The sequence below is a fragment of the Akebia trifoliata genome, chromosome 1 (genome assembly GCF_017979445.1).
Source record: "Akebia trifoliata isolate Shusen 1 chromosome 1, ASM1797944v1, whole genome shotgun sequence".
Lineage (NCBI taxonomy): Eukaryota > Viridiplantae > Streptophyta > Magnoliopsida > Ranunculales > Lardizabalaceae > Akebia > Akebia trifoliata.
The window spans coordinates 4388834-4411723 of record NC_141375.1 but is presented as its reverse complement, the minus strand read 5'-3'; the positions used below and the strand labels follow the sequence as shown (position 1 = coordinate 4411723).

The following is a 22890-nucleotide window of genomic DNA, read 5'->3' as shown; positions in this document are numbered from 1 at the left end:
ATGTGGTGGCAGATGTCAACACTCCATATTAGGTTCCTGATAATAGATAACAAATCCTACATTTTGACATGAAAGATATGTCACAAAGGTTGGTTCCATTGTGGACACATCCCAAGACATTGTGAGAATGTACACAAAATGGTAGTTATAACAACTTATGATACATGGGAGTGAAGTTATTCAAGGAGAGCGGATTTCTAACATTTTTGGAGCAGAGATTATAGAAGGATTAGCTCCCAAAATGCTAGAGTGAGGATTGGGTTGAAGCGACATCGCCAATGGAGGGAACCAATCACTAAAGTTAGTTTCACTATAGAGCCAATCTTAGTAAACTACAAGTGAGTTACAGGACTCGATAAGATTATGGATAAATGAATGTTTATAAAACTATAGAGTCGTTATAATATGACTTGCCAAGTGGAATACTCAATCGACTCCCTGATGTGACAAGTTTGAGAACCATAGATCTGGATACCTTGGGATACGCAATTGCACTTCCCCATAAAAAGTGTATCCCGAGGGAACCTTTTATCCCAAGGTGTACTGATCTATGGTTCCCAAACTTGTCCACGTCAGGGAGTCAATTGAGTATTATGCCACCTGACAAGTCATATTATCATGACTCAAAACTATAATGACAAAAGGCGAAGTGGAGATTTGTTGACATCAAATTTTTTTTTTATAAAATGCCCCTATATTACATTTAAACTTACTATTATCAGGGTTTTTTTAATGGTTTTCACCAGGGAAAAAAAAAAATTTATCCTCCGAGTCCAAAGGAAGATTTTTCTTTAATGAAAAGTTTTCTATATATAATTTGTATTTGTTGTATTCTAATATCTAATACTAAAATAAGTTACCATACCGATAACTAAAAATGACTCATTATTCACCTTGGTTTCTAGTAATGATCATACCATAGGACTCTATAGAAAAGATGGCCAAGTGGCTCAAGGCATAGGAACTGCTACGTAGGCTTTTGTTTATCCAGAGTTCAAAGTCCTCTCTTTTTTTATTCTTTCTTTTTTTGAGTCGTGATGAATGCACGCGATTTTGGTTCATGGTTGTGTACACGGCTGACATGGAAAGGGCACAGAATCATAGATCGTTTTCATTGGGATACGCAAGAAAAAGATATGCGGTTATGTGCCCTTGCCACATCAACAGTGTACCCAACCGCGTACATTCATCATTATTCTTCTTCTTATTTTTCGAGGGTAAGTAGAGAGTTCGAATTCCTCTATTTCTATACCTTTACTTGTTCAAGGACATCAGTCGTCACAATGTATTAAATCCAATCGAAATGACACAAGATAAAATTGATTTTGAATCAAATGGAAACTCATGTAAATGTAATTAATCTCTTCTGGTTAACCCAATAAACAATAATGTGATGGATTTACGAAAAATCTTATACATTTAGATAGGGTAAATTAAGATTGAACACCAAAATAATTGACTGTTGAGCCGTATGAGGTAGAAAACTCTCATATACAATTCTAAGAAAAGGAATTGACTGCATATTTTAAACGCTCCTCTCATAAGCATATTAGTTAATTTTTTAAATTACAAAAATATCATTTTCTATATTATCTTCAAAATTGTCTTAATTAATTTTTTTAATTAAAAATAAACTTAATAATTAAAAAAAATTAATTCATTAGGATAACTTACTTATTCATCTTTCTGATTTTACTAGTGTTCTCTTTGATGATAATCGCAAAGTACTAATTTTTCAAACTTTTTATTTAAAAATTGATAAGGGTTACCATTAGATCTTTTGACACATCATCTCGTCTAAAAAAATAAAATTAAGAATTATTTTAAAGAGTCTTCAATATATATTTATTATTTAATTGATTGAGTTAAAATAATTTTCTTTAATGGAAACCTATCTTGATCCCTCGGTGAAATTAAGAAAAAAAAAATGGCCTATTTTTTGGAAAAAAAAAAATCTGAAACAACAATAATTTTTGTAGGCATGGTTGAGAAAGACAAAGAAGAAGAAAAAAGAGTGCAATTTTACATTTAAATTTTTTGAAGTGCAAGGGGGAATTTTTTTTTTTAGTGATGAAGTGCAATTGGTAATGGGTGGTGTGTTCCTTTCTGTAATACACGTGGGTTTGACCCTGCCACAGACCACGTGAACTTTGTATTTTATTTTATTTTTTAATATATATATTAGCAAGATGACAAATTCTACCTACTTTGACCAAGTGTACTGATTTTAGGGAAAATTACTTAAAAGGACCCTTTCTGAGGGATTTCTTTCTAAATAATCCCTAAGTTTTGGACGGCAGCTTGATAGTTCATTTAGTAAACTTCTTATTTCTTAATGGTTCCTCCTTGTCGTCAAGCTCACCACTTTTTAATCCCTAATTTTTCTATACTATTGAGTTCACCACTTTTTATTGTCAAAATCAACATATTCTACTATGAAATTCTATAATTTTTAAAAAAATATCAAACTCAATAAAAAGTGGTGAACTGGCATTGTTAAGATCCTTTCATTTTTGTTTTTCGAGTTTTTTCGATTAAGATACATTGAAAGATCGACTAAAAACTTGAGATAACAACTTATCCAAATAATTTCAAATCAAAAGAACCATTCTTGATCGATTTTCATAAATAAATATATATAAAAAAATATTCCCTAGAACGATCGAGCATACAGCCCAGGACCTGATGATCCATGTTGGGAGCCCTATCCCTATAATGGCTCCAATCCCAGAGTTTTCGAGGTTGCTGCCAAATCCAACTCGACCTTCCCAAACAGCCAGTAAATAGTGTCTAGAAGTTCTGATTATTTGATTATGACTGTTAACACACATAAAGGTATTAAGGGATGTAGATTTTTTAGGATTAATGGAGGAGCCTATATCCATAATAAGGGAAACAAGTCAAAACTATGTATGTATGTATGTTAACACACATACATGAACATATGCAAGGCAAAACTGGATCATAAATAGCCTAACAAAAGATTAAAAGAGTAGAATTGAAGAACAAGTTGTGTGACTTATCAACAAGAATTTACATCAACAAACTAATGAAACAAAAGAGTAGTATTGAAGAACAAGTTGTGTGACTTATCAACAAGAATTTACATATTAACAAACTAATGAAACAAAACATAGAGAAAAGGCAGTGAATAGAGAATGAAGTTCATCCATACTATAGTAATGCTCTTTCACTACAGGTTTATTGGAACGTTCCCTTGCCTTCCAGTTATCTTCGTCGAAATATGATTATCCTACAAAACAAGAAGAAAGTTAACTTCGACGTAGTTAAAATTGATTGAGAACCGAAAAAGATGAAAACCCAAACTAAAATTCTTTAAACCCTTTATACATATGGAATCATCCTTGCAGGACCTCTTAGCATCTTCAACCCTTCGTTTACTGTATAGGAGTCCAATATCGATTAGTAGTCTCTCTTCACCTCTTGGAACTAAGATACCCCATTTGCTCAACCAAATCTTTAACACCTTTACCGTGATCCTGTGTCTTCACAAACAAATCCTCAACTTCAACATCAATTTCTGATCGATCCTCCTCTAAATCATCCGAGATCGTTTCCTTGTTCAGAAAGTTTTCCCACATTGTATCATTTGCACCAGAGATCGAATGAGTCTTTCGATCTTGATTTGGACTACTTGTTTTGTTATCAAAAGCAGAAGAGAACAATGTTTCTATATCTGATTCGATCATCGACATTTCTTCTGGGGACTGATTCCTGTAGTTCATCATATGGGTGGCACTAACACCCATTGTGGCCGATAATGATTCCGCTTGAGAATTCACCATACTTTGGCTGTCGAGTAATCTTCGTTTTTTCTTCCCGATTCCACCATCACCCAATTCTTTCTTCTCCTGTTTCAATTGCAACAATTGTTGAATAAAAGATGGGTTTTTGAGAGCTTTGACTAAGAAAGTCATCATTAGTTGTTGTTTCCGCTCGGTTCCTTGCATTTTTTCTTCCATGGCTACTAATTTTTGTACGGTGTCCTGTTGTTGTTGGCCCAGCTTCACAATTTCCACCATTAACATGTTTCGATCTCTACTCAATGTGTCGATTTCACCTTTGAAATAAGCTCCAAATCCTTCTGGTTGTACCTTTTGAGAGGTATGTCTCTTTCTCTTGATTGTTTTCAACAAATGTTTCTGCCCTCCCAAAAACCGTTCGTTTGCAAACTCCCATCGATCTGGATCAACCTTTCTAAAACCCTAGAACCATTAAAACTAATTAGAAAACAGATTATTTGAAAGAAGAAAAAAAAATTACTCTGAAATTACCCTAAAAAAAATTCTGAAATTCAAACAAAAAAAAAATGTCAGAAACAGAGCGAAAACCCCTTGAATCATTAAAACCCATTAGAAGATAGAAAATTTGCAAAACCCAGGAATGAAAACCTAAAATTCGTGGTGGGTTTCACACAACAAATATATATTTTTTTTAATCTGAAAAAAGCGAAAAACCCTGTAACCATTAAAAACAAATTATTCGCAAAAACCGCGAAAGAAATACCGAAATTGATCATGGGTATCACACATAAACGGGAAAAATATATTTACAAATTATGCAAAATTACTCTGGAATTGAACAAAAAAAAAAGTCTTCAGAACAGAGCGAAAAAACCTGTAGCCATTAAAACGCATCAGAAAATAGAATATCTGCAAAACCCTAAATTCGTCATGGGTATCACAGATAAACGATAAACTAATATAAATTATTAAAAAAATTACTGTAAATTTCAACAAACGAAAAAGAAAAGAAAAGAAAAGAAAAAAAAAATTGAAAGTCATGTGTAAACTTACATAAGTATTGAGTTGGCGAATGAAACTTGAGAAATTATTGTGTTTGAAGTATCTGGTAAGAAGATTGGAGGAGAATATATGGGAGTCCCAGACAATGAAACTATTGCGAGCTCTGTTCCAGGACACTATGGAGTCGGTTTGAGGATCTTCAACCATTTCAAATGTCTTTGTGAGGAATGGAGGTGGACCCATTTCGTTCAATCCCTCCATTGGTTGTGGAGACAAAACTGGCAAAGTTGAAGAAGAAGAAGAAGACCCATCACCAACAACACTGTACACCATTTCCACCTCGTCTTCCATGGTTTGCTCTCTTTAACAAGAATTGAGAGAGAAAGAGAGAGAGAGAGAGAGAGAGAGTTTATTTGAATGGTTGATTGAGTTAAAAGACAGTAGTAGTATTTGGTCGGTTTGTTTGAGAGTTGGATTTAACAAGTGAGGAATGAATTGAGGATATGGCTGTTTGTTTGAAAAAGAGAAGAAAGATGGGAGATGGTGGGTGTGTATCCATCAAATATGAAGAGCTCAAATAGAAATTTCTAGACATTTAAGTGACGTGGACATGCTTTTTTTTTTTTTTTTTTTTTGTTTGTTTCATGACATCTCTCTCAACTGTCTTCCTGCCATCTTTGTTTGTCCCCACCTCATTTCCTCTTTCTGCCACGTGGCCTTATTGTTTGTCTCTCTCTCTGCCACGTGGTATTATTGTTTCCCTCTCTCAAATCTTTCCAGAAGGGTCTATTTGAGACTTGGGGGGCTGGGCTTAGAGATCATGATTCATTACGGGGCGGTGTGTGTGTGTGTGTGTCAATTGAGTTCATTATTAAAGTCCGGTCTAGCTCCATAGATCAACGGTCCCACTACTTCAAATAAATTCCCAAAGGAAAACGTTTTCCTTCTTATTGATTTCTATTGGTACGATAGATATCCTTCAAATCAGACCCAACCCCCTTATAAAATACATTATAATATAGTGTATGATTACAATTTAACTCTCATCTCTATAATCATCATAGGTTGAATAACACATCAGTTTCAAATTCCAACTTTCTAATCATCACAACACACACACACACACACAACAAATAAAAAAAATTACTAGTACAATTTTTCTACCCATGAAAAACAAAGTAAAAAAAATCATTAAAAAAATATTGAAGAGATCGACTACTTGCTCACCAATAGTGGCTGGTTGGTTACAACACAATCTTTAAATAATAATAATAATAAAAATTACTATTTTTTTTTTTTTTTTTTTTGTTCTTCATAGTCTCTCTAAACAACCAAGTGGCACTTCATTAGGGTAACATTTTTGTTCATAGTTCATTCTCCCAATTTTGTTCGTTCCTTGTCACAAAACCATGTCTGTCTCCCATATGTGAGAGAGAGATCCTTTGAACAAACAGGTTAAGTAACCCACCCACCCACCCCCATATGACTTGATGTATGTAGGGAATGCTAAACTCATCTAGTAGCGTAAACCTGAAAAAAAAAATAGTTTCGATGAAGATAACAACTTGCAATATTAAACCTAAAAACACAGATATACTTCAATAGCTCATGGGAAGTTGACAACACCCAAAACCCATCAACAATTTAAAAGGGATCTCATTTTCCCTAAACTACATCCACAACAAAACCCTAAAAGCAAAACTACTGTTTATAATTTTACTAAACAAACAGAGGAGATAAAGAAACATCAAAACTGTGAGACCCACCCCTTTTTTTCACTTTTTGGCACTTCCTATAATACTCATGCAACCCAAATCAACCCCAATTAAGCCATGCACACCACTGCCAAGGTAGATAACATTACTGCTGCTTGCACTCAGGAGGCCGCTCACCCTGCTGACCTTCCCCGCCTAGTTGGGCTCTTCCGCTCTTCTGCAGTTTACAGCATAAATGCAGATGCCATGATCAATATACAATCTAAAGATATATAGGGTCATGTTCTACAGCCAACGTTGGGAGCCAAAATTCGTCCTATACGGGCTAGAAGTTTTGGCATGGACTGATTCTTTGTGAGGATGATCTTTATGGTAAGGAGATTATCCTCACCAAAAATCAGCCCATTCTGAAATTCTAACCCTAATTTACAAGTTCAAGAATCGTGGACAGTCAATTTTTACAGTTAATTTGTAAATTACTTTTGATGGGGTTAGAAGATTAGGAATTGGCTGATTCTTTGTGAGAAATCCAAAACTTCTAATCCAAATTGAACAAATTTTGGCTCTTAATGTTGGGTGCCGAACGGGACCCTATATATATATATATAGTCAACCCAAATAGCACTTAAGGAAGTTATACCTTTGATATTTTTGGTCCGGCTGAAGGCTATGGATGTCAAACACAAGCAACAGAGAAATGAGATAATCATACACCATTTGAGAAAAACTAAAATAGTGGAAGAAGTATTTAAGTCCAAAACAACACCAAATATACCTTCTTTCTGCTCTTCCTTTCATCTTCATCTTCATCCTCATCATCATCATCATCCTCATCTTCATCCTCTTCATCGTCTTCATCTTCGTCCTCTTCATCGTCGTCATCCCCTTCTGTATCTTCATACTCATCACCCTGAACAGCCTCTCCTGTGAACCATGACACCGCATGTGGTATAATTTTATCTCGAATGGCCGACCTGCACAAAAGCACCACAGGTTCCAACTCATTCAAGAAACGCAATCCTAAGAAGACTTCGAAAAGGTTTCAAGAAACCTCCCTTTCTCATTGAAGTAAGAGATGCACACTCACAAGACAAACCACAAAGTTGACAAGATAAGTGTTACAATGAACATTTTAGCGTATTACTTGAAATGAGAATAATGAGTTTTATTCATAGCTAAACAAGAAAATTCAAGTAACTAACCCGATGTCATAGTCTTGTTCCATTTGATTTTGAAGCTGTTCTGCCTGTTAATAGATTCAAAAAATTAAAATAAGGAAATTAGTTATCAAACATTTAATGTGTTCTTTGCTTTCTGACCATGTAATGATGCTGCACTTACAGCTTCTTCGTCAATATCATCATCCTCCTCAGGCACTTGTGGTGGATTAAAGAAGTTAAAGAAACTATCACAATTCTCAGTTTTAACAATGGGCTTGGCATTCTTGGATCCCTTTCTTGGCTTCTTTTTCAGGAGTTTCTCTGTCAAGCATTTACCGGGATACCATTCAATCTCCGTCCTACAAAGTCCCAAAGTAAGGTTAGTTCACAAGGAAAAGTTAGTCTCAAATAGTATTCTTAAAACAAGTAATGTAGCAAACAAAATTACCCTATTGCTTTCTCTAAAATAGGTTCATCGTCATCAATCATGTGATATGTTTTTGTGAGAACAGAATTCTTAAAATATGGGTTGGTATCAAAGAAGAATTCAAGCTTAAAGCCCTTGGGATCTTCAATCCTACACCATTTGATATCTTTGAGAAACTTCAGAGCTCCCTCGTCACGTTCCGAAACCTGAACTCCAATAAAAGGAAATATAATTCTACCTGCAGTACAACATAAAAGAAGTACAAAGAAAGATAGTGTTCTAGAATCCAGATATCCTTACCTCCTCGACTACTACTTCATTAGTCTTCATTGCAGTAAGCCAGAAATCAGGAACTCCTTTCTCTGTATAGTACACATAATAAGATACAAGATCCAGAAAACTAAAAAATAATCAAGGTTTGCTTTTTGTTGGGAACCTTCGGTGGCTTTATCATCTCCTCCTTCATCCATTGCACCTTCATTTGTAACTCCATCAACTTCAACTACACCATTCACAATGTCATAGCGCTGCAAAGTAACCATGCAAATTATAAGCAGAACAATATATTAAAAAAAAGTGAAAAATAAGCATTTGCATCAAAACTTTTTTATAAGCATATATGCATAAAAAAAGAAGCAACCTAACAAAAAGCAGATCCTTGATATAGAGTCTAATACAATTGATTTATCAGAAATCTTCTAAACAGAAAACGTTAAACAGTGATAGACATAATACAATATGAAGAACTCACATCAGTGCCCTGCAAACATGCAACCACATAAATTACTGTTTGTGTGTGTTTGTTTGTTTGTGAGAGAGAGAGAGAGAGTGTGTGTGTGAGTGAGTGTACCTTACTATACAGTGGTTCATATAGCTTCTGGTATTTGGCTTCAAGTGCCGCCCTCTCCTCGAAAAATTTTGCCTCTAGCTCATCATGTTGACTCTGCAACAGAAAAAGTATCAGAAGACCCAAAAACTTAACTCTATCCACTTCTGAGTTATAAATATACAAATAAATCAAAATAGCATTATGAAAGAAAGCACTGTGTAGGCCCTGCACTGCATTAAGTACAGCCAATAAAATTGCAACACATGAAAGAAAAACGCCAATATTTCCATATCCTGCTATAACTTTAGAGAGCAAACTCATCCTAGTTAAATTAAAAAAATGCTGAAGATGGGACATGAAGGGCATTGAAATCTCTGAGGAAGTGTATTAAATTCCTTGCTGTCTAATTAAACCAAGTTTCTCTCTCAATGTGAATCTCCATATATCCAATGTTGCTACATAGCATACATGTGCAGCCATGTGCGGCCAGCGCATACTATTCGCATATGCGATGGCATATGCTGTAAAAAAAATTCTGACCGTAGGATAGTATGCCATTGCTGATGCTGCAAAAAAAGTGTTCTAAGCATTGGACAGTATGCATATTGGCAGATACCATATTTTTGGGGTATGCGACCACAATTGACATCACTGCTACATTAACTAAAAGGTTTTAAAAAATAATTAACAAAATAAACTATAAAATTGAACCGAACCAAAATCTTAATTCTTTCTGGAGGGAGGTTATTTAACAATAGAAAGAATCAAAGTCATGTTATATTGCTAGTATAATAAGTGGGTTCAAATGTTGAAAGTTTCAGGTGTTCTGGCACATTAAGCACACACAGTTAAAATGTCAAAACTTTTCAGGTGTTCAAATGTTGAACAGGCCCAGATTACTGGAATTGCCTTTATACCATAACTTGCAAAAAAAGATCTTAGCAGAATTGCTTTACAGATGATTTACATGGGAAGAAGAAAACCAATCTCAAATGAACAGCCATTAAACCCAAAGTGAGGCAACTCTTTTCCGCAACCAACGAATAACAATAAAAGACACTTTGAATCCAAATCGGAACAAAAATCAAAAAAACCAAGCCAGTGTAGTCAAGGTGAGCGTCTAGTGCGCCTCAGGCGTGCCTCAAGGAGGGGTGGACCGAAGGCGCCTTAATACATGTGAGACGAGGCAGTTTAAGTGACGCCCGCGCCTTGACTATGCGTCGGTCAAGGAGCAGCAGGAGTGCACATCACTAAAAATAAATTTATTTATTTAATTCAGACACTAACTTCAGATTTGATATTATATTTTTTACATAACAAAATAAAATTTATTTGGAAAATTCAATTTTTTACCATTAAAAATATGAATTTTACATTTGGTGATTTTTACTCAACCCAAGCCCGTTTGGGGCTAAGTTGACTTAGGCCCGATAAAGGTATCGGGCTAGTCTAAGCTTGAGCCCTCCTTTTTAGGGTCTGATTAGTGTTCAACCAAGACTGGCCAAAACCCACCCATTGATAGCCCTAGTTGTCATTAAGTTGTTGGCCTACTTTTACTTTTTTTTCTACTTTTTTATAAGTACTTTTATTTCAACTTTTTCTTCCCTTCTTTTTATTCTCCTTACTTTTTCTTTCACTATTGATCATTCTTCTTAAAGTGTTGAATACTTTAACTTGTTTGTAAAAACTCACATTTATACATTTTATAATTGTAAAATATCTAGGCTCATTTTATTGAGCCTTACTTTACTCAGGTGTGCGCCTCACACCTTGCTCCTCAGGCATTAGAAGGCCTTTGCGCCTTCTCCCTTAACTACACTGAATCACACACAAAACATTAAGGGAAGCAAATCAAAGTGTATGAAGAAAATATTTGTCGCATCCAAATACATGATCCAATGCCACATGTTTGTAAGAGGAGAAAGTTCTAAGAATTTAAAAGGTTATTTTTCATTGTTGAATTGTAATTTAAATGTGGGAGTTCAATGGTTGTCCATTATCAATACCTTGGATCATCTATGTGTGTTAGCATGTTTTTTGCAATCTACAGTATCAAGTTAGTCACTAAAAGACTTGTTCCAATATGTAGATGCAACATGCTGACATATTAGGTAATGATAGGATTGATCTATCATCTGATGCAGGACGATGATAGGAGATAAGAAAGTGGAATTTAATTTAAGCAAAATAGAGAATTTAGGAAAATCTGACTGGGGGTTGGGATAAGGATTTGGTTTAGGATTGGGTAAGGATAGGTAAACCCAAAGTAAAAAAAAAAATTCGCAATTATGACAATTTCAGTAGGATAGATGAAAAAGGTTAAAAGAATGGGTAAAGGTTAAGAGAAAGGATAAAGGATTCAAGAATCAAGAAAGGGGTTTCAAGAATCAAGAAAATCAAGAACAAGGAACTAAAAGAAAATCAAGAAAAATAAAATAATAAAAAATAAATATTAGAAGAAAATAATGTTATATTGGACTCACTTCAAAATGGACTCACACCACACCATTAATGAAAATATCAAACTTCAATCTCAATTTTTATTCATCATTAAAGAAAATTACAGCAAGATGAGAGTATTTATAATGTTCTCTAAACCCTAAATCTAATCTCAACCATCCAACTAAAATAAAGAGGTCCAATGATTGTAAATAAAAATTAAAACAACTTAAATAAAATAAAAGCAGAAATATTATCTATGTCTCAATCCCTTAACTTTATTTCCCTTGAATTTTCAGCCTATAAAAACTCATTAAAAAATCAATATAGATTACCAAATTGCCCTCTAACACCTATACTAACATCACAGGCTAATAAAACATTAAAATAAGCTCAAAAAACATACAATTAAAATCCTAAAATAGAAAATTAAAATCTACTCTTCAATATTTGATGTCCCCATCAATTCTCCTGGACAGGAAAGATTTTGCCATTGGCAAAATAAAATTGTAGTAATTCTCATCATCAATTGTGCTCCGCATTATCATCCCTCATGCCAATTCAACGAGTCAATTCTTTACCCATAGAGTATTGCCTCACCAAGTGGATCCTTCCATTCTTCAATAGAATATTTTCCAATTATACAAACTTCAAAGCTTGTGCTGGGAGAGCAGATAAGGTGAGGAATGATTAGAAACCCACTGGTAAGGGCGTGTTTATGATGCCAAGTTGTGGTAGTGCTAAGCCTATACAAGTGTCCCATACTGTTGAGAGCAATTACGTGTAGCGGGACAACATTGTTGTCACCAGCCCACCACACAAATTTGGCGAGCAGTTCAACATCAATTATTTAGTGGGTTGGATGTAGTCTCATTCATCCATCAAGTGTCTGTTAAAGAGTGAGTCAAATGTTCAAGCCAAGTCATATACACATGATGGGGTCTCTCCTTGTGGCATCCAAATCTAGGTCCAGTAATGTCGTCGGGTATGACGCATGCAAGTATTCAAGGGTGCCCTACGACATAAAACAGTGAATATGTGTGGTGGGGTTGGTAAGTGTCTTCATGGAAATTTTGCATGGTGTATGCTAGTGGTACGATTTTGGTGGCATCAGCTAGTGTGAGAACTATAATATACATGGTGGTTCATTTCACCACTTTAGTATGGTACTTCGCCTCAACAATGTTGGGATAAGAAGGCAAGTTCAAGAACTCTATCAGCCAAAAAAAATACTAAAACTAAAAAGCAAAATATATAACTCTTTTACAGCTTGAGAACTTACATACACAATGAGGGAAAAAGAGGATTCAAGCCAAATAACTCTACGAACTAATTTGAAAAAGCAAAAAAAAAAAAAAAATTGCAAAATTTAGACAGTTGTATCTAGCAATGACCATGTCTCCAAACACCAGGAGATCAAACATGTGAACTCAATTAAAATAGATGTCATGACACGGGCATGGAGTATACCAACATGCCACTATTACTCTACTCCATCTTAAAATTTAGCATATAATCCTCAAGTCTAATCAAACCACCAAGGAATCACAACTGCATGGAACATAAAGAGTCCTGCATCATTCCAAATTATGCTTTTCGAAATTGAAGTCCATGAAACCATATTAAATTGATAGAGCAAATAAATCCGATTTTGCACATTAGATCATAAACCCACATCATCACTAATTAGAAAATCAATTTCACAGTAACTCTAACATACCCATATTAAATACCTCTAAAGCACATAACTATTACTCAGACACAACAAACAATTGTCTCAAACAAAACTCAATCTAACAAGTGAAGAACAAAAATTTGCAAACAATTCAAACTAAAAACGTTAAGCCAACAAACCATAAACCCTACAAGCACTACCAGAGATCCATGGAATTTTAAAAAAAAAAAGACTGAATGTGTTTCCACGAAAATCAAACCTGAATCTCTCTCAGAACATCGACACGCTTTCTGATATTTGGGGAGAGGGTCTCTAGGACATCAGAATGCTTCCCCGCTAAAGTCTGAAGCTTATTCTACACAAACCCAAGAAACCCTAACAGAGTCATTCAAATAAAGCCCTAATTTTTACAACAAAAAAAAAAACAGAAAATTGGCGTGACCCATTAAGGCAAATCAAAGCACCTTCAGAGCATTAACAAGATCCGCACGATCCTCGGCACTAAGAGCTACAAATCAAGAAAAAAAAAACGACAACATTAGGGTTTTTCAAGGTTTGTAGAGAGATGAGAGAAAGATTAGGGTTTATGAATTACCAGCTGCGGCGTCTGGAAGAGAAGCAGCAAGATCGGCCATGTTGATCTGATCCTTCTTGTTGTTGCTCATAATGAGAGAATGGCAGTCTAGAGAGAGAAAATCGGAACCAAAACCCTAACCCTAAAATGAAAGAAAAGTGGAGGGAAACACAATCAATATGAGATTGTGTTCAGATTTGAGAAAAGAGGGACATCGGTCCCTCTTAAATAAGTTGAGAGATTTACTGTGCAGACCTCTCTGTTGCAACTTTATTACAAAAACTCCCTCACATTTTCAAGTTTGTTACTAAATAAACTTTACTTTACAAATCATGTTAGAATGACTAACTTACTAAGATTTAAAATCTTCGTTGGACCCACATGGATTATCAAATTGGCAATCTAACGGCACAGATCATGTTTTTGGATGTCACAAATTGATGTGGTTAGGATCTGATCCAAGGAATGTCGAGTAACAAATTAACTCCATCAATTTGAATTTCATAACATGGAACCCGACTCAAGGTTTGCTACGAAACATTCTTTATAAAGAAAGGTTTGGTGGGTAATAAACTTCATAAAATCAAGTTCTTCTGGAGTTGTCAAAACCTCAAGGGAGTTTTTGTGATAAAAAATGCAACAAATCCGTCGTAAATCTCTCTTTTAAGTTTTAACCCTTCTTAGCAATCTCCCGTTTAATTCTTAAAATAGGGTCACCTTCAACTATAAATTTTTCGTTTTTTCACTGAAAAAGTAAACTCATTGTGATAAAATAGGGTTTGAAACTTTCCAGTCTTCCTAGCGAAGAGGTACCTTCAAAGTAGTCTCTTAGGTGAGTTTGAATTGAAACTCTCCGACCAATCGAGATGAGGTTAGGCCCAAACGCTTCCTGCTACCATGGCTCCCTCTCTATTCAAGGGAGCCGAGGCCGAGTAGCTATATTACCAGGCCCAACTATGGCCTAATAACTGTAGAAGTACTTCTTATAAGGGTAATAATAAGGGACCTTCTCCGGATTATTGAACTATTATAAATAATTCACGGATTTTAAATTTGAAAAGAAGAAAATCCATTTTTTTATGACTTTTACAAATTTTACGAATTTTTATAAAACTCATTGGAAAAAAAATGCTATTATAACTTGTTGTATGTTGCAAAGTGTAAACTTATAAGTTGTGATGTGTAACACAAGTCGACTTTGAAGCAACCATTCTTCAAAATTTTAGAGGAATCCACTTTTTTACATGACAAAGGTCTCTTTTATCTTTAAAAAATAATGACATGACGTGTACATTTATTTGAGATTACACCTTAATTTTTCAAATTGATGATTTGTCCCTTGACTTCAGTCTTCTTTTAAAAATCAATGCAACAATAATCTCAGTGTTCTCATTATCACCACCATCATTACCATCACCATTAACATCACTACCATATGTTCGAATTTTTGGTTTTCAGATTTTTGAAATGAAACGGATAATACACGTATGAATTTGCTAACTCATGCAACCATTCTTCAAAATCGGATAGAACTGGAATTTTTCACGAAACGAACTTTTGCCGTATTTCGAATTTGCTAACGAGGGTTTTAACAACTCAACCTTTTGACATACCATACTACTACGCTGTACTTAGATTTCTTTTGGGCCGGGTTTGCCAGCCCAAATATTATTGGACCGGGCTTCAATCTAGACTCTTACTAGTCCAAAGCCCAACATAGTGTCTGACCCGTGGGCTAGATACAAAGTGGGGTTCTCATCGGCCTTCTGCATAAGCCTATTTACAAACAAACAACAAACAAACAAAAAAAAGACGTTTTCTTTTCCTTTCTTTTTTTATCTTTTGTTGGGGAGGGTGGGGGGATGGTCGGACTGGGCTTGAGCTTTATTCAGACCTTTTTTTTTACCAGGCCTGGAGGAATGGGGCCCGCCCAGAGAGAAGGGATTAAAAGTGGGGGTTGAGCCCATGGGCCTATTGGAATAATCCCACATCAGTCCTAGGTGTTCGATTTGTCCGGTATTTGTGGTGACAGCATACCTCACCTTACAAGCTGATTTTGTAAGGTTGAGCTTGGGCCCACAGAAATTAATATGGTATCAGAGTTGGCTCACCGTTGCACACGATGGTCCCACAATAGTCTTTGCTATATATGTCGTATTTTCAATGTAACTATATGTTCTTAGATACGACTCTCATGAAATTTATAATTCATAATATTTGGAGAAATAAACATATTTTGATTCGAATCACTTATTGGGACTGAACCATCACTAGTAGTTATTATTTTGAACAAATACGACTCTCAATCGTCGATATACAATCTCATGCCATTGAGCAGGAAAATCGATTGAGAAATATTTATCGAAAAATCCGATTTTTCTATTTATATGATTGGGCATCACAAGATATCCATTTTTTTCTTCTCAAGAAAACATTTTTTCCCCCTTTTGGATGGAAAATAGTTTTGTACCAAATCCCAAGAGCAGTCTAATATTTGGGATGGGCCCTAAATGGGATTCATGTTAATTGGGCTTCAAAAGCCTAGTCCATGACTAATCCTCATATATTTGGGCCTATATTATTTTATTAAAGGGTTAATTACACTTTGTCTCCCTGTAGTTTGACATAATTCCATTTTGACCTCCTAATGTTTTGATAATTGCACTTATTTCCCTTATAATTATCTAAGGGGTTCACTTACACCCCTTCTGCCAAATTGCTATCAATTTAACAATTAAATTCCTTTTATAAAGACTATTTTGCCATTTTAAAATATTATTCTTTTTTATAAACAAAAATATGCCTATGAAAAAATGAGTTCAATGAATGCTTAGGTGGGGGTATTAAAATTTATTTTTTCTAATAAAAAATAACATGAAATAAGAGGGTAAAATAGTAAAATAACATCTAAATTTTAACCCTGTCAATGAAAAGGGAGGTAAGTGCAATTATCAAAATATTAGGGGGTCAAAGTATAATTTAACCTTTATTAAGCACATGATAAAATATATAATCAAGATCTCCTGAAATAGGGGTGTCAATGGGTCTATTCTGGTTCGATTTCTAAAGGAATCAGAATCAGAAGCGTAAAATTGTTTTTTAAACGATTATGATTCTCGATTTTTAACTATTATTATTATCAATTTTACTCCTTAATCATTTTGGTTCCAATAGACCCGACTCTAATCGGTTCAAATAGAAAAGGGATCCAAAACTGTCCTATCATTCGGTTCAATCTTCAATGAGTACCCCATTGATTTTTTTTTTTTGATAACGAAGGGTATCTGGGCCAATTTGCACGCACCAGACTAGTCCCTACGCCCCGCACTCAGGCTATACCCCACTACGTGGAGCGGTGCGTGGCCACCAAGGTTTTTTATGGGTAGTGGGATTTGAACTTGAGACCATAGAAAGAGTAGAAAGAGCAGATTCAATGAGTACCCCATTGATAACTCGACTTATAGGCACAAATCTAAATATTTTATGGGAAAATATATTTTCTCATAATTTTTTTCTAGAAAATTTCATTTTGGAAAAGAATTTTTTCTAATACCCTAAGCAAATACCAATTACATATGTTACTAAAGTACTCTTTAAGGAATTAAAGAAATATGCAACCAAAGGACAGTTTATAATTCTTTTGTGTTCTAAAGAAACAAAGTGTGACTAAGCCCCACCATTAGCGAACCTTTTGACATCAATGTCCACTTTTATATTATTTTTTATTTTTATTATTAGTGGGGGGAATCCAGGGACTGAATATTCCAGGTGGGATTCAACGGTCTATAAAATTTAAAAAGACACGTGTCAATGACTCGAAGGAATCTAACTAATATAGATTAAATAAATACAATTAATATTTTTTTTTTTACATAAAAACCAACGAGTAGTGCTGGAGTGACCTCAAGATCGTACCTCATATCACACATTGTGTACAAACCATACATCTACACACTTTCACGTCATAACGTGCGATATGAGGTAAAATCTTCAGGTCACTTCATAACGAAATAACTCAGTTGAGATTCTCGTCTGACTCGACACATTTTCAAGCTGACTCGGTAGAGTTTACTCAATGGACTTGTTCAATTGAGTCAAATAAATCCCTTAGGTGATCCATACATACACGTTTGACTCGACTGATCCGAAACACTAATCTCCTCCGATTCCTTTCTAACTCGCCCGAGTTAAGTCATACCTCACCATTATTAGTTTTAGCTATTTTGAGGAAAAGAAGATAGAGCATCAGAGGAAAACAAATTCGATGTCAATAAACATGACATGATGTGGAGAACGGCTAGCCTTACTATTTTAGTAAGAAAAAAGGTCTTACTATACGGATCTCGGATCTCGAGATTAGAGTTTAAACGATGGATGATTCTTATTAGTCACAAAAGTGTTTTTAATGAGTGGTGGTGTACCCCGCTCCCTTATATCTCACCACCCACATTTATAACTTAACACGTGGCAGACATCCATTGGACAGCATTGATCATGGTTGTGATCATTCAATGAAACTGAAGTGATGATCCCAACCAATACATACATGCATGCATGCATGCATGCCACGTGTCAACAAAACTCGTCGGTAAAACACGACAAATAAAGATGAGATGGGACATGATGGGAGGAGAAAATAAGAAAGTGCTAATATTTTTGTTCAATTACAATAATACCCTCGAATAAAAAACAAAATTACAAAATTACACATAAAGTGCACCAACTTCTGTAAGCCTGCGCACAAGATTACCACTGAGATGGAGAGCCATCAGAGACTCTAAACCACCAACGCGGGTCCCACCAATATAAACAGCTGGTTCACCGTTAACTCTGCCCTCGCTATCATGCGCCGAGAGCACACTAGTCATCTCCTCCTCATCCAATTCGATCACAGTAGGGTGCACCCCTAGGGTGGACAGTAGTCTCTTCATAACGTGGCACATACAACAAGATGATCGGCTAAAGATTATCACTGGATTCTCTGATATCAACCGTTCAATTCTCTTCTCTGGTGATTCCGCCACGTCGATAGTTAACGGCGTTTTCTTACCCATTGACGGTGTTAATTCCAACCTTACTCCTCCTCCTCCTCCGCCGTCAGATAACTGCCGGTAACGTTGTACACCTTGCATCACCGTTAGAGAGATAGAAAGAGAGAGAGAGAGAGAGAGAGCTTTTGTCAACGAGGACAGACGGACAATAGCTTGGGACGATTGGGTTTTATAAGACAAGATATTTGATCAAGTACATCTCGAGATACCGTATTTAAAAACAAATTGACTTAAAGACGAGATCATAACCATTGAAATCATTAATTGTTGCGTGATGTTATTTAATATGGTACATCGTAAAAGACGTGATATTGTTTTCTTTTAGTGGGGTTTTGTGGCGGGGAGGTCACATGGAACCTTGGGTTAATAGAAGACCTTGACGTCATCATGACGTTGACGTAGATCGGTTCGGCGGATGATGACGTAAGCATCGATACTTTAAAGAATTTGTTGCGTCAGCTTACGTGGACTTAAAGTTAGTGGCGTAAATTAAGAGAATAAGACAAATAGATCTTTATCAAAATTATGATATAGATGTGCCAACAATGCTTGGTCCACGTCTTTAGTTGGACTGTCAGAAGTAGGTGTGTTAATGTGTCGGTTTCGGATCTGATTTCAAAATAAATCGAACAGAATTAGAACCTTAAAAAATCACTGAGTACCCATCGATTTCGATTCTCATGAATCGAATGATAAAAAAATATTTTAAATTATTATCAAAAAATTTCTTTCAAAAAATTAATATATAATTAATAAAATTATTAATTTAATTATAATTTATTATACTTAAGATACAAATTAGTTGTTTTTTTTTTAAATAAAAAAATTATCTTTATTAAAAGTAATAATTGTTTAAAAGAGTAATTCATTTTAAATTTCAATTGATAATTTATATGAAAAATTAAAGAATTTTTATATAATATATATTTATTTTTTAAATAAAAAATACCTTAAATCATCTATAATGGTCATAAGTCATAATCATTATATAAAGGGTCGTTTGGTAATGCAATCTCATTGTGTTGAAAAACACTTTTGCACACTTGAAGAATATATTTATTCAATGAGAAGCTGGATCACTTGAAACAATAGATATAACAGTGACAGTGGGAAGTCGGTGTATTTTAAGTAATTCAAGTTTAAAATTTTGAAAACATACAATTCCACAACTTACTTTTAGGGTCGTAGTAGGGTGTGGGGGTTTTTTAGGTAATTTAAATTTAAAATTTTGAAACCAGGCGATTGCACATCCTATCTTCATAAACTAACTGTTGTACCATATTATCTTTTTTTAATAAAAAATATTATTTTTATAATGATTAATATTTATTTATTTATGAATAATTTTTCATACATAAAATATTTTTCTAACTTGTTATCGTTGAAATCTAAAATTTTAATTTAAGATGTGTTTGATAAATTCGAGGGTTCAATTCAAAATCAATTGATAATGAGTGGAGAGGCCCAAAAGCTTACAAGGAGAAAGACAAGGTAATTTGTGTCCGATGTGGGACTAAACTTAATATTTATTAGAAAGAGTTTTGTTTTCAATGGAATTCAAATTTATTATATGAAAATTGACTTTTACAATTTAATTACTTATGAGAAAATATAAATAAAGAAATAAGAAGAGAGAGAAAGAGAAGAGGAATAGGAAAAAAATCGAGATAGATAAAGAGAGAGAGAAGTTCCATAGAAAAAGATAAAGAGAAGATATTGGGTGGATTTAAATTTTCTATATTACTAAATAGAAAATTAAAATCAAACCATGAGTAAATTTTTAGATGCGGGTGAAAAATTAATTTTCATGAAAGATAAAGAATCAAAAAATGAAAAATACATTCTTTCAAATATATATATTCATGCCTAATCAAACATAGGAGTGCAACTTGGTCCGAATCAAATCAATACCTTTAAGGTGGTTTGGTTCAGTTTGAAATAAGTTGTGATTTGGTTCCGAGTTACGAAAATGAAGAATCGATCAATTTGATTCGATTATCAAATCAAGCTTGTATAGAACCAAATCAAATCAAACCATACTGAGAATCGAACCCTATCTAATATATATAAATAATATTATTATGAATTATTTAAGGAGTTAGGATATGGATTAATATTTTTTGTGGGTAAATTAATGATTTTTTTATGAATATATTAGTGATTATTGTATAATATTTTATATTTATTATATGTCTATTTTTTCATTAAAAAATAATATTTACAATTTATTGAATATTAGCAATCCGTAGAGCCAAACCAAATTGATTTTAATTCAATTTGGATCGATTCTGATTCTAATTTAGTGGAATCAACCAACAGTTGGATTCCAATTTGAGCTCAAATCGAATCGAATCAAACCAAACCAAGTTACTCCCGTATCAAAAATATCAAAAATTTTGATGAAGACATCTTTATCGTTGGTCTCGAGGTAAAACTCTTTTGTCGTCACCGTCATAGCCTTTAATTACGTTTTACGGCACCAGGAACTTAGTTTAATAACTGTGCCACGTGTTTAAATCTCGTTACTTCCATGCTGTTTACGTAAACTGGGCATAGATGAGAATGGATGGGAGGTGTCACACGTGCGGTTAACATAAGCCAGGGTGGTTCCAGCACTTGCGGAATGGTGGTCCCTACACCATTATTAAAGGACTACCGTTCATTGTGATAAAATATGTCTCCTTATGAGTTAACAAAGAAAGATAAATAAAATGATTCTTATCATGAAGAGAGTAATACACGTGGCTTACCTTCAATTGTAGATAAGATAAAAAGTCAAATTTGATCAGATATGTAAAGTTGATTGTGATATGGATTGATTTGGATTTCAATGGATCCGATTGGATCGAGTTTAAATCAGTATTCGATAATCCGATATATTTTGTTTAAATATTTTGGGTTCAAATAATGCTCAAGTGACCTTAGGTTAGAACCTCATATCGCACTTTTTAACGTGAAAGTGTATGAGAATCATATATGCTTTTCATCTTTGAATGCGTGATTCAAATTCGGTAGTCTTCTAATTTATTCTGATAAATTAAATCCTGCAATATTAAATTAAAAAAATCCAATCATATCTTAGTCAAATAATATTTATTTTTATTATATTGATACATAATTGACATCAATCTGATCCAAACTTGGTACATTTATAGTTTTAATCCAATAAATTTTTCATTCAATTCATTTTTTTTTTCAAGAATTGACATTGATATGATCCAAATTGATTTTTGTGGCATTTGACAGCCAACGTTAGGGAGCCAACATTGTCCTATATAACTTAAAAGTTTCAGATTGAACTTATTTTTTTGTGAGGATGATCTCTATGGTGAGTAGATCATCTTAACAAAAAATCAGTCCAATCTAAAATTTCAAAGCCCATTAAAAGTGGTTTACAGATTTTTTATAAAAAGTCGATGATTCACAATTTCTAAACCATTTTTAATGGGGTTAGAAGTTTCAGATTAAACTGATTTTTGTGAGGATGATCTTCTCACAGTAGAAATAATCCTCATAAATCAGCACAATCCTAAACTTTTATAGGACAAACGTGTTGGCTCCCTAATGTTGGCTGTTGAACTTGACCCATATATATAGGGAAGTGTTTGGAGGCCTTAAAGAAAGCCAAATATTTTTCAAAATAAGGCGTAGAAGTTTCAGAATGGGCTAATTTTTTGTGAGGATGATATCCTCATCATAGATATTATCCTCACAAAAAATCGGTTCATTCCGATACTTCTAACCTATACATTGAAAAAATATTTGGCACAATATTTGGTTCTCTTTAGGCCTCCGAACACCACCAACAAATATATATATAGGGTAGCGTTCTTTTGACAAAATCCTAGCCAACATTCTAGACAAAGTTTTGTCTTATATGGCTAAAATGTTTTGGAATGGAATGATTTTTTGTGAGGATGGTCTCCATAGTTAGTAGATCATCTTCATGAAAAATCAATCAATTCTGAAACTTCTAACCCCACGAAAAGTGGTCACAAACTAATGGTAAAAATTGACGATTGACGATTCTTCATCTTATAAACTAGGGTTAGAAATTTCAGAATTTGTTGATTTTTTGTGAGGATGATTTTCTCATCATAGAGACCATCCTCACAAAAAATCAGCTCATTCTGAAATTTTTAGCCCATACAAGACAAAATGCTTTGTCTAGAATGTTGTCAAAAGAACGCCACCATATATATATATATATATATATATGTATATATGGGTTTGAATAAAATCGATCAAAAAGTT

General features: G+C 34.2%; 3 protein-coding genes across 5 annotated transcripts; all 3 read right to left on the bottom strand.

Moving 5' to 3' along the window:
- Nucleotides 1–2969: 2969 nt before the first annotated feature.
- Nucleotides 2970–5306, bottom strand: LOC147410470 (heat shock factor protein HSF30-like). Of its 3 annotated transcripts, none has more exons than XR_015176743.1 (3): nucleotides 4818–5306; nucleotides 3352–4226; nucleotides 2970–3253 (listed from the first exon to the last, which is right to left on the bottom strand). XR_015176743.1 is itself a non-coding variant. In XM_086435746.1 (2 exons), the coding sequence occupies exons 1-2, from the start codon at nucleotides 5115–5117 to the stop codon at nucleotides 3438–3440; spliced, it is 1089 nt and encodes a 362-aa protein (XP_086291872.1). In that variant the 5' UTR covers nucleotides 5118–5306; the 3' UTR covers nucleotides 2970–3437. The 3 variants fall into 3 exon arrangements, 1 of the variants encoding a protein (XP_086291872.1); XR_015176744.1 differs by having other exon boundaries at nucleotides 3375–4226; XM_086435746.1 differs by having other exon boundaries at nucleotides 2970–4226.
- Nucleotides 5307–6339: 1033 nt separating this feature from the next.
- Nucleotides 6340–13791, bottom strand: LOC147410469 (nucleosome assembly protein 1;2-like). The gene is made up of 12 exons (XM_086435736.1): nucleotides 13607–13791; nucleotides 13476–13519; nucleotides 13271–13366; nucleotides 8919–9011; nucleotides 8505–8595; nucleotides 8369–8430; nucleotides 8090–8274; nucleotides 7823–8000; nucleotides 7684–7727; nucleotides 7257–7455; nucleotides 7122–7148; nucleotides 6340–6698 (listed from the first exon to the last, which is right to left on the bottom strand). The coding sequence occupies exons 1-12, from the start codon at nucleotides 13674–13676 to the stop codon at nucleotides 6627–6629; spliced, it is 1161 nt and encodes a 386-aa protein (XP_086291862.1). The 5' UTR covers nucleotides 13677–13791; the 3' UTR covers nucleotides 6340–6626.
- A 4410-nt stretch (nucleotides 13792–18201) lies between these two features.
- LOC147410468 (glutaredoxin-C6-like) lies at nucleotides 18202–18787 on the bottom strand. Its single transcript, XM_086435726.1, has one exon. The coding sequence runs from the start codon at nucleotides 18715–18717 to the stop codon at nucleotides 18289–18291; it is 429 nt and encodes a 142-aa protein (XP_086291852.1). The 5' UTR covers nucleotides 18718–18787; the 3' UTR covers nucleotides 18202–18288.
- Nucleotides 18788–22890: the final 4103 nt, after the last annotated feature.

What these genes read in the sequence shown, in the direction of transcription:
- LOC147410468 (XM_086435726.1), bottom strand. Translation starts at nt 18,717, where the DNA reads ATGCAAGGTGTACAACGTTACCGGCAGTTATCTGACGGCGGAGGAGGA.
- LOC147410470 (XM_086435746.1), bottom strand. Translation starts at nt 5,117, where the DNA reads ATGGAAGACGAGGTGGAAATGGTGTACAGTGTTGTTGGTGATGGGTCT. An exon ending in TTCGCCAACTCAATACTTAT is followed by an intron (nt 4,227 to 4,817) that starts GTAAGTTTACAC and finishes TAATGGTTCTAG; the next exon opens with GGTTTTAGAAAGGTTGATCC.
- LOC147410469 (XM_086435736.1), bottom strand. Translation starts at nt 13,676, where the DNA reads ATGAGCAACAACAAGAAGGATCAGATCAACATGGCCGATCTTGCTGCT. An exon ending in ATGTTCTGAGAGAGATTCAG is followed by an intron (nt 9,012 to 13,270) that starts GTTTGATTTTCG and finishes TTTCTGTTGCAG; the next exon opens with AGTCAACATGATGAGCTAGA. An exon ending in ATGATATTGACGAAGAAGCT is followed by an intron (nt 7,728 to 7,822) that starts GTAAGTGCAGCA and finishes ATCTATTAACAG; the next exon opens with GCAGAACAGCTTCAAAATCA.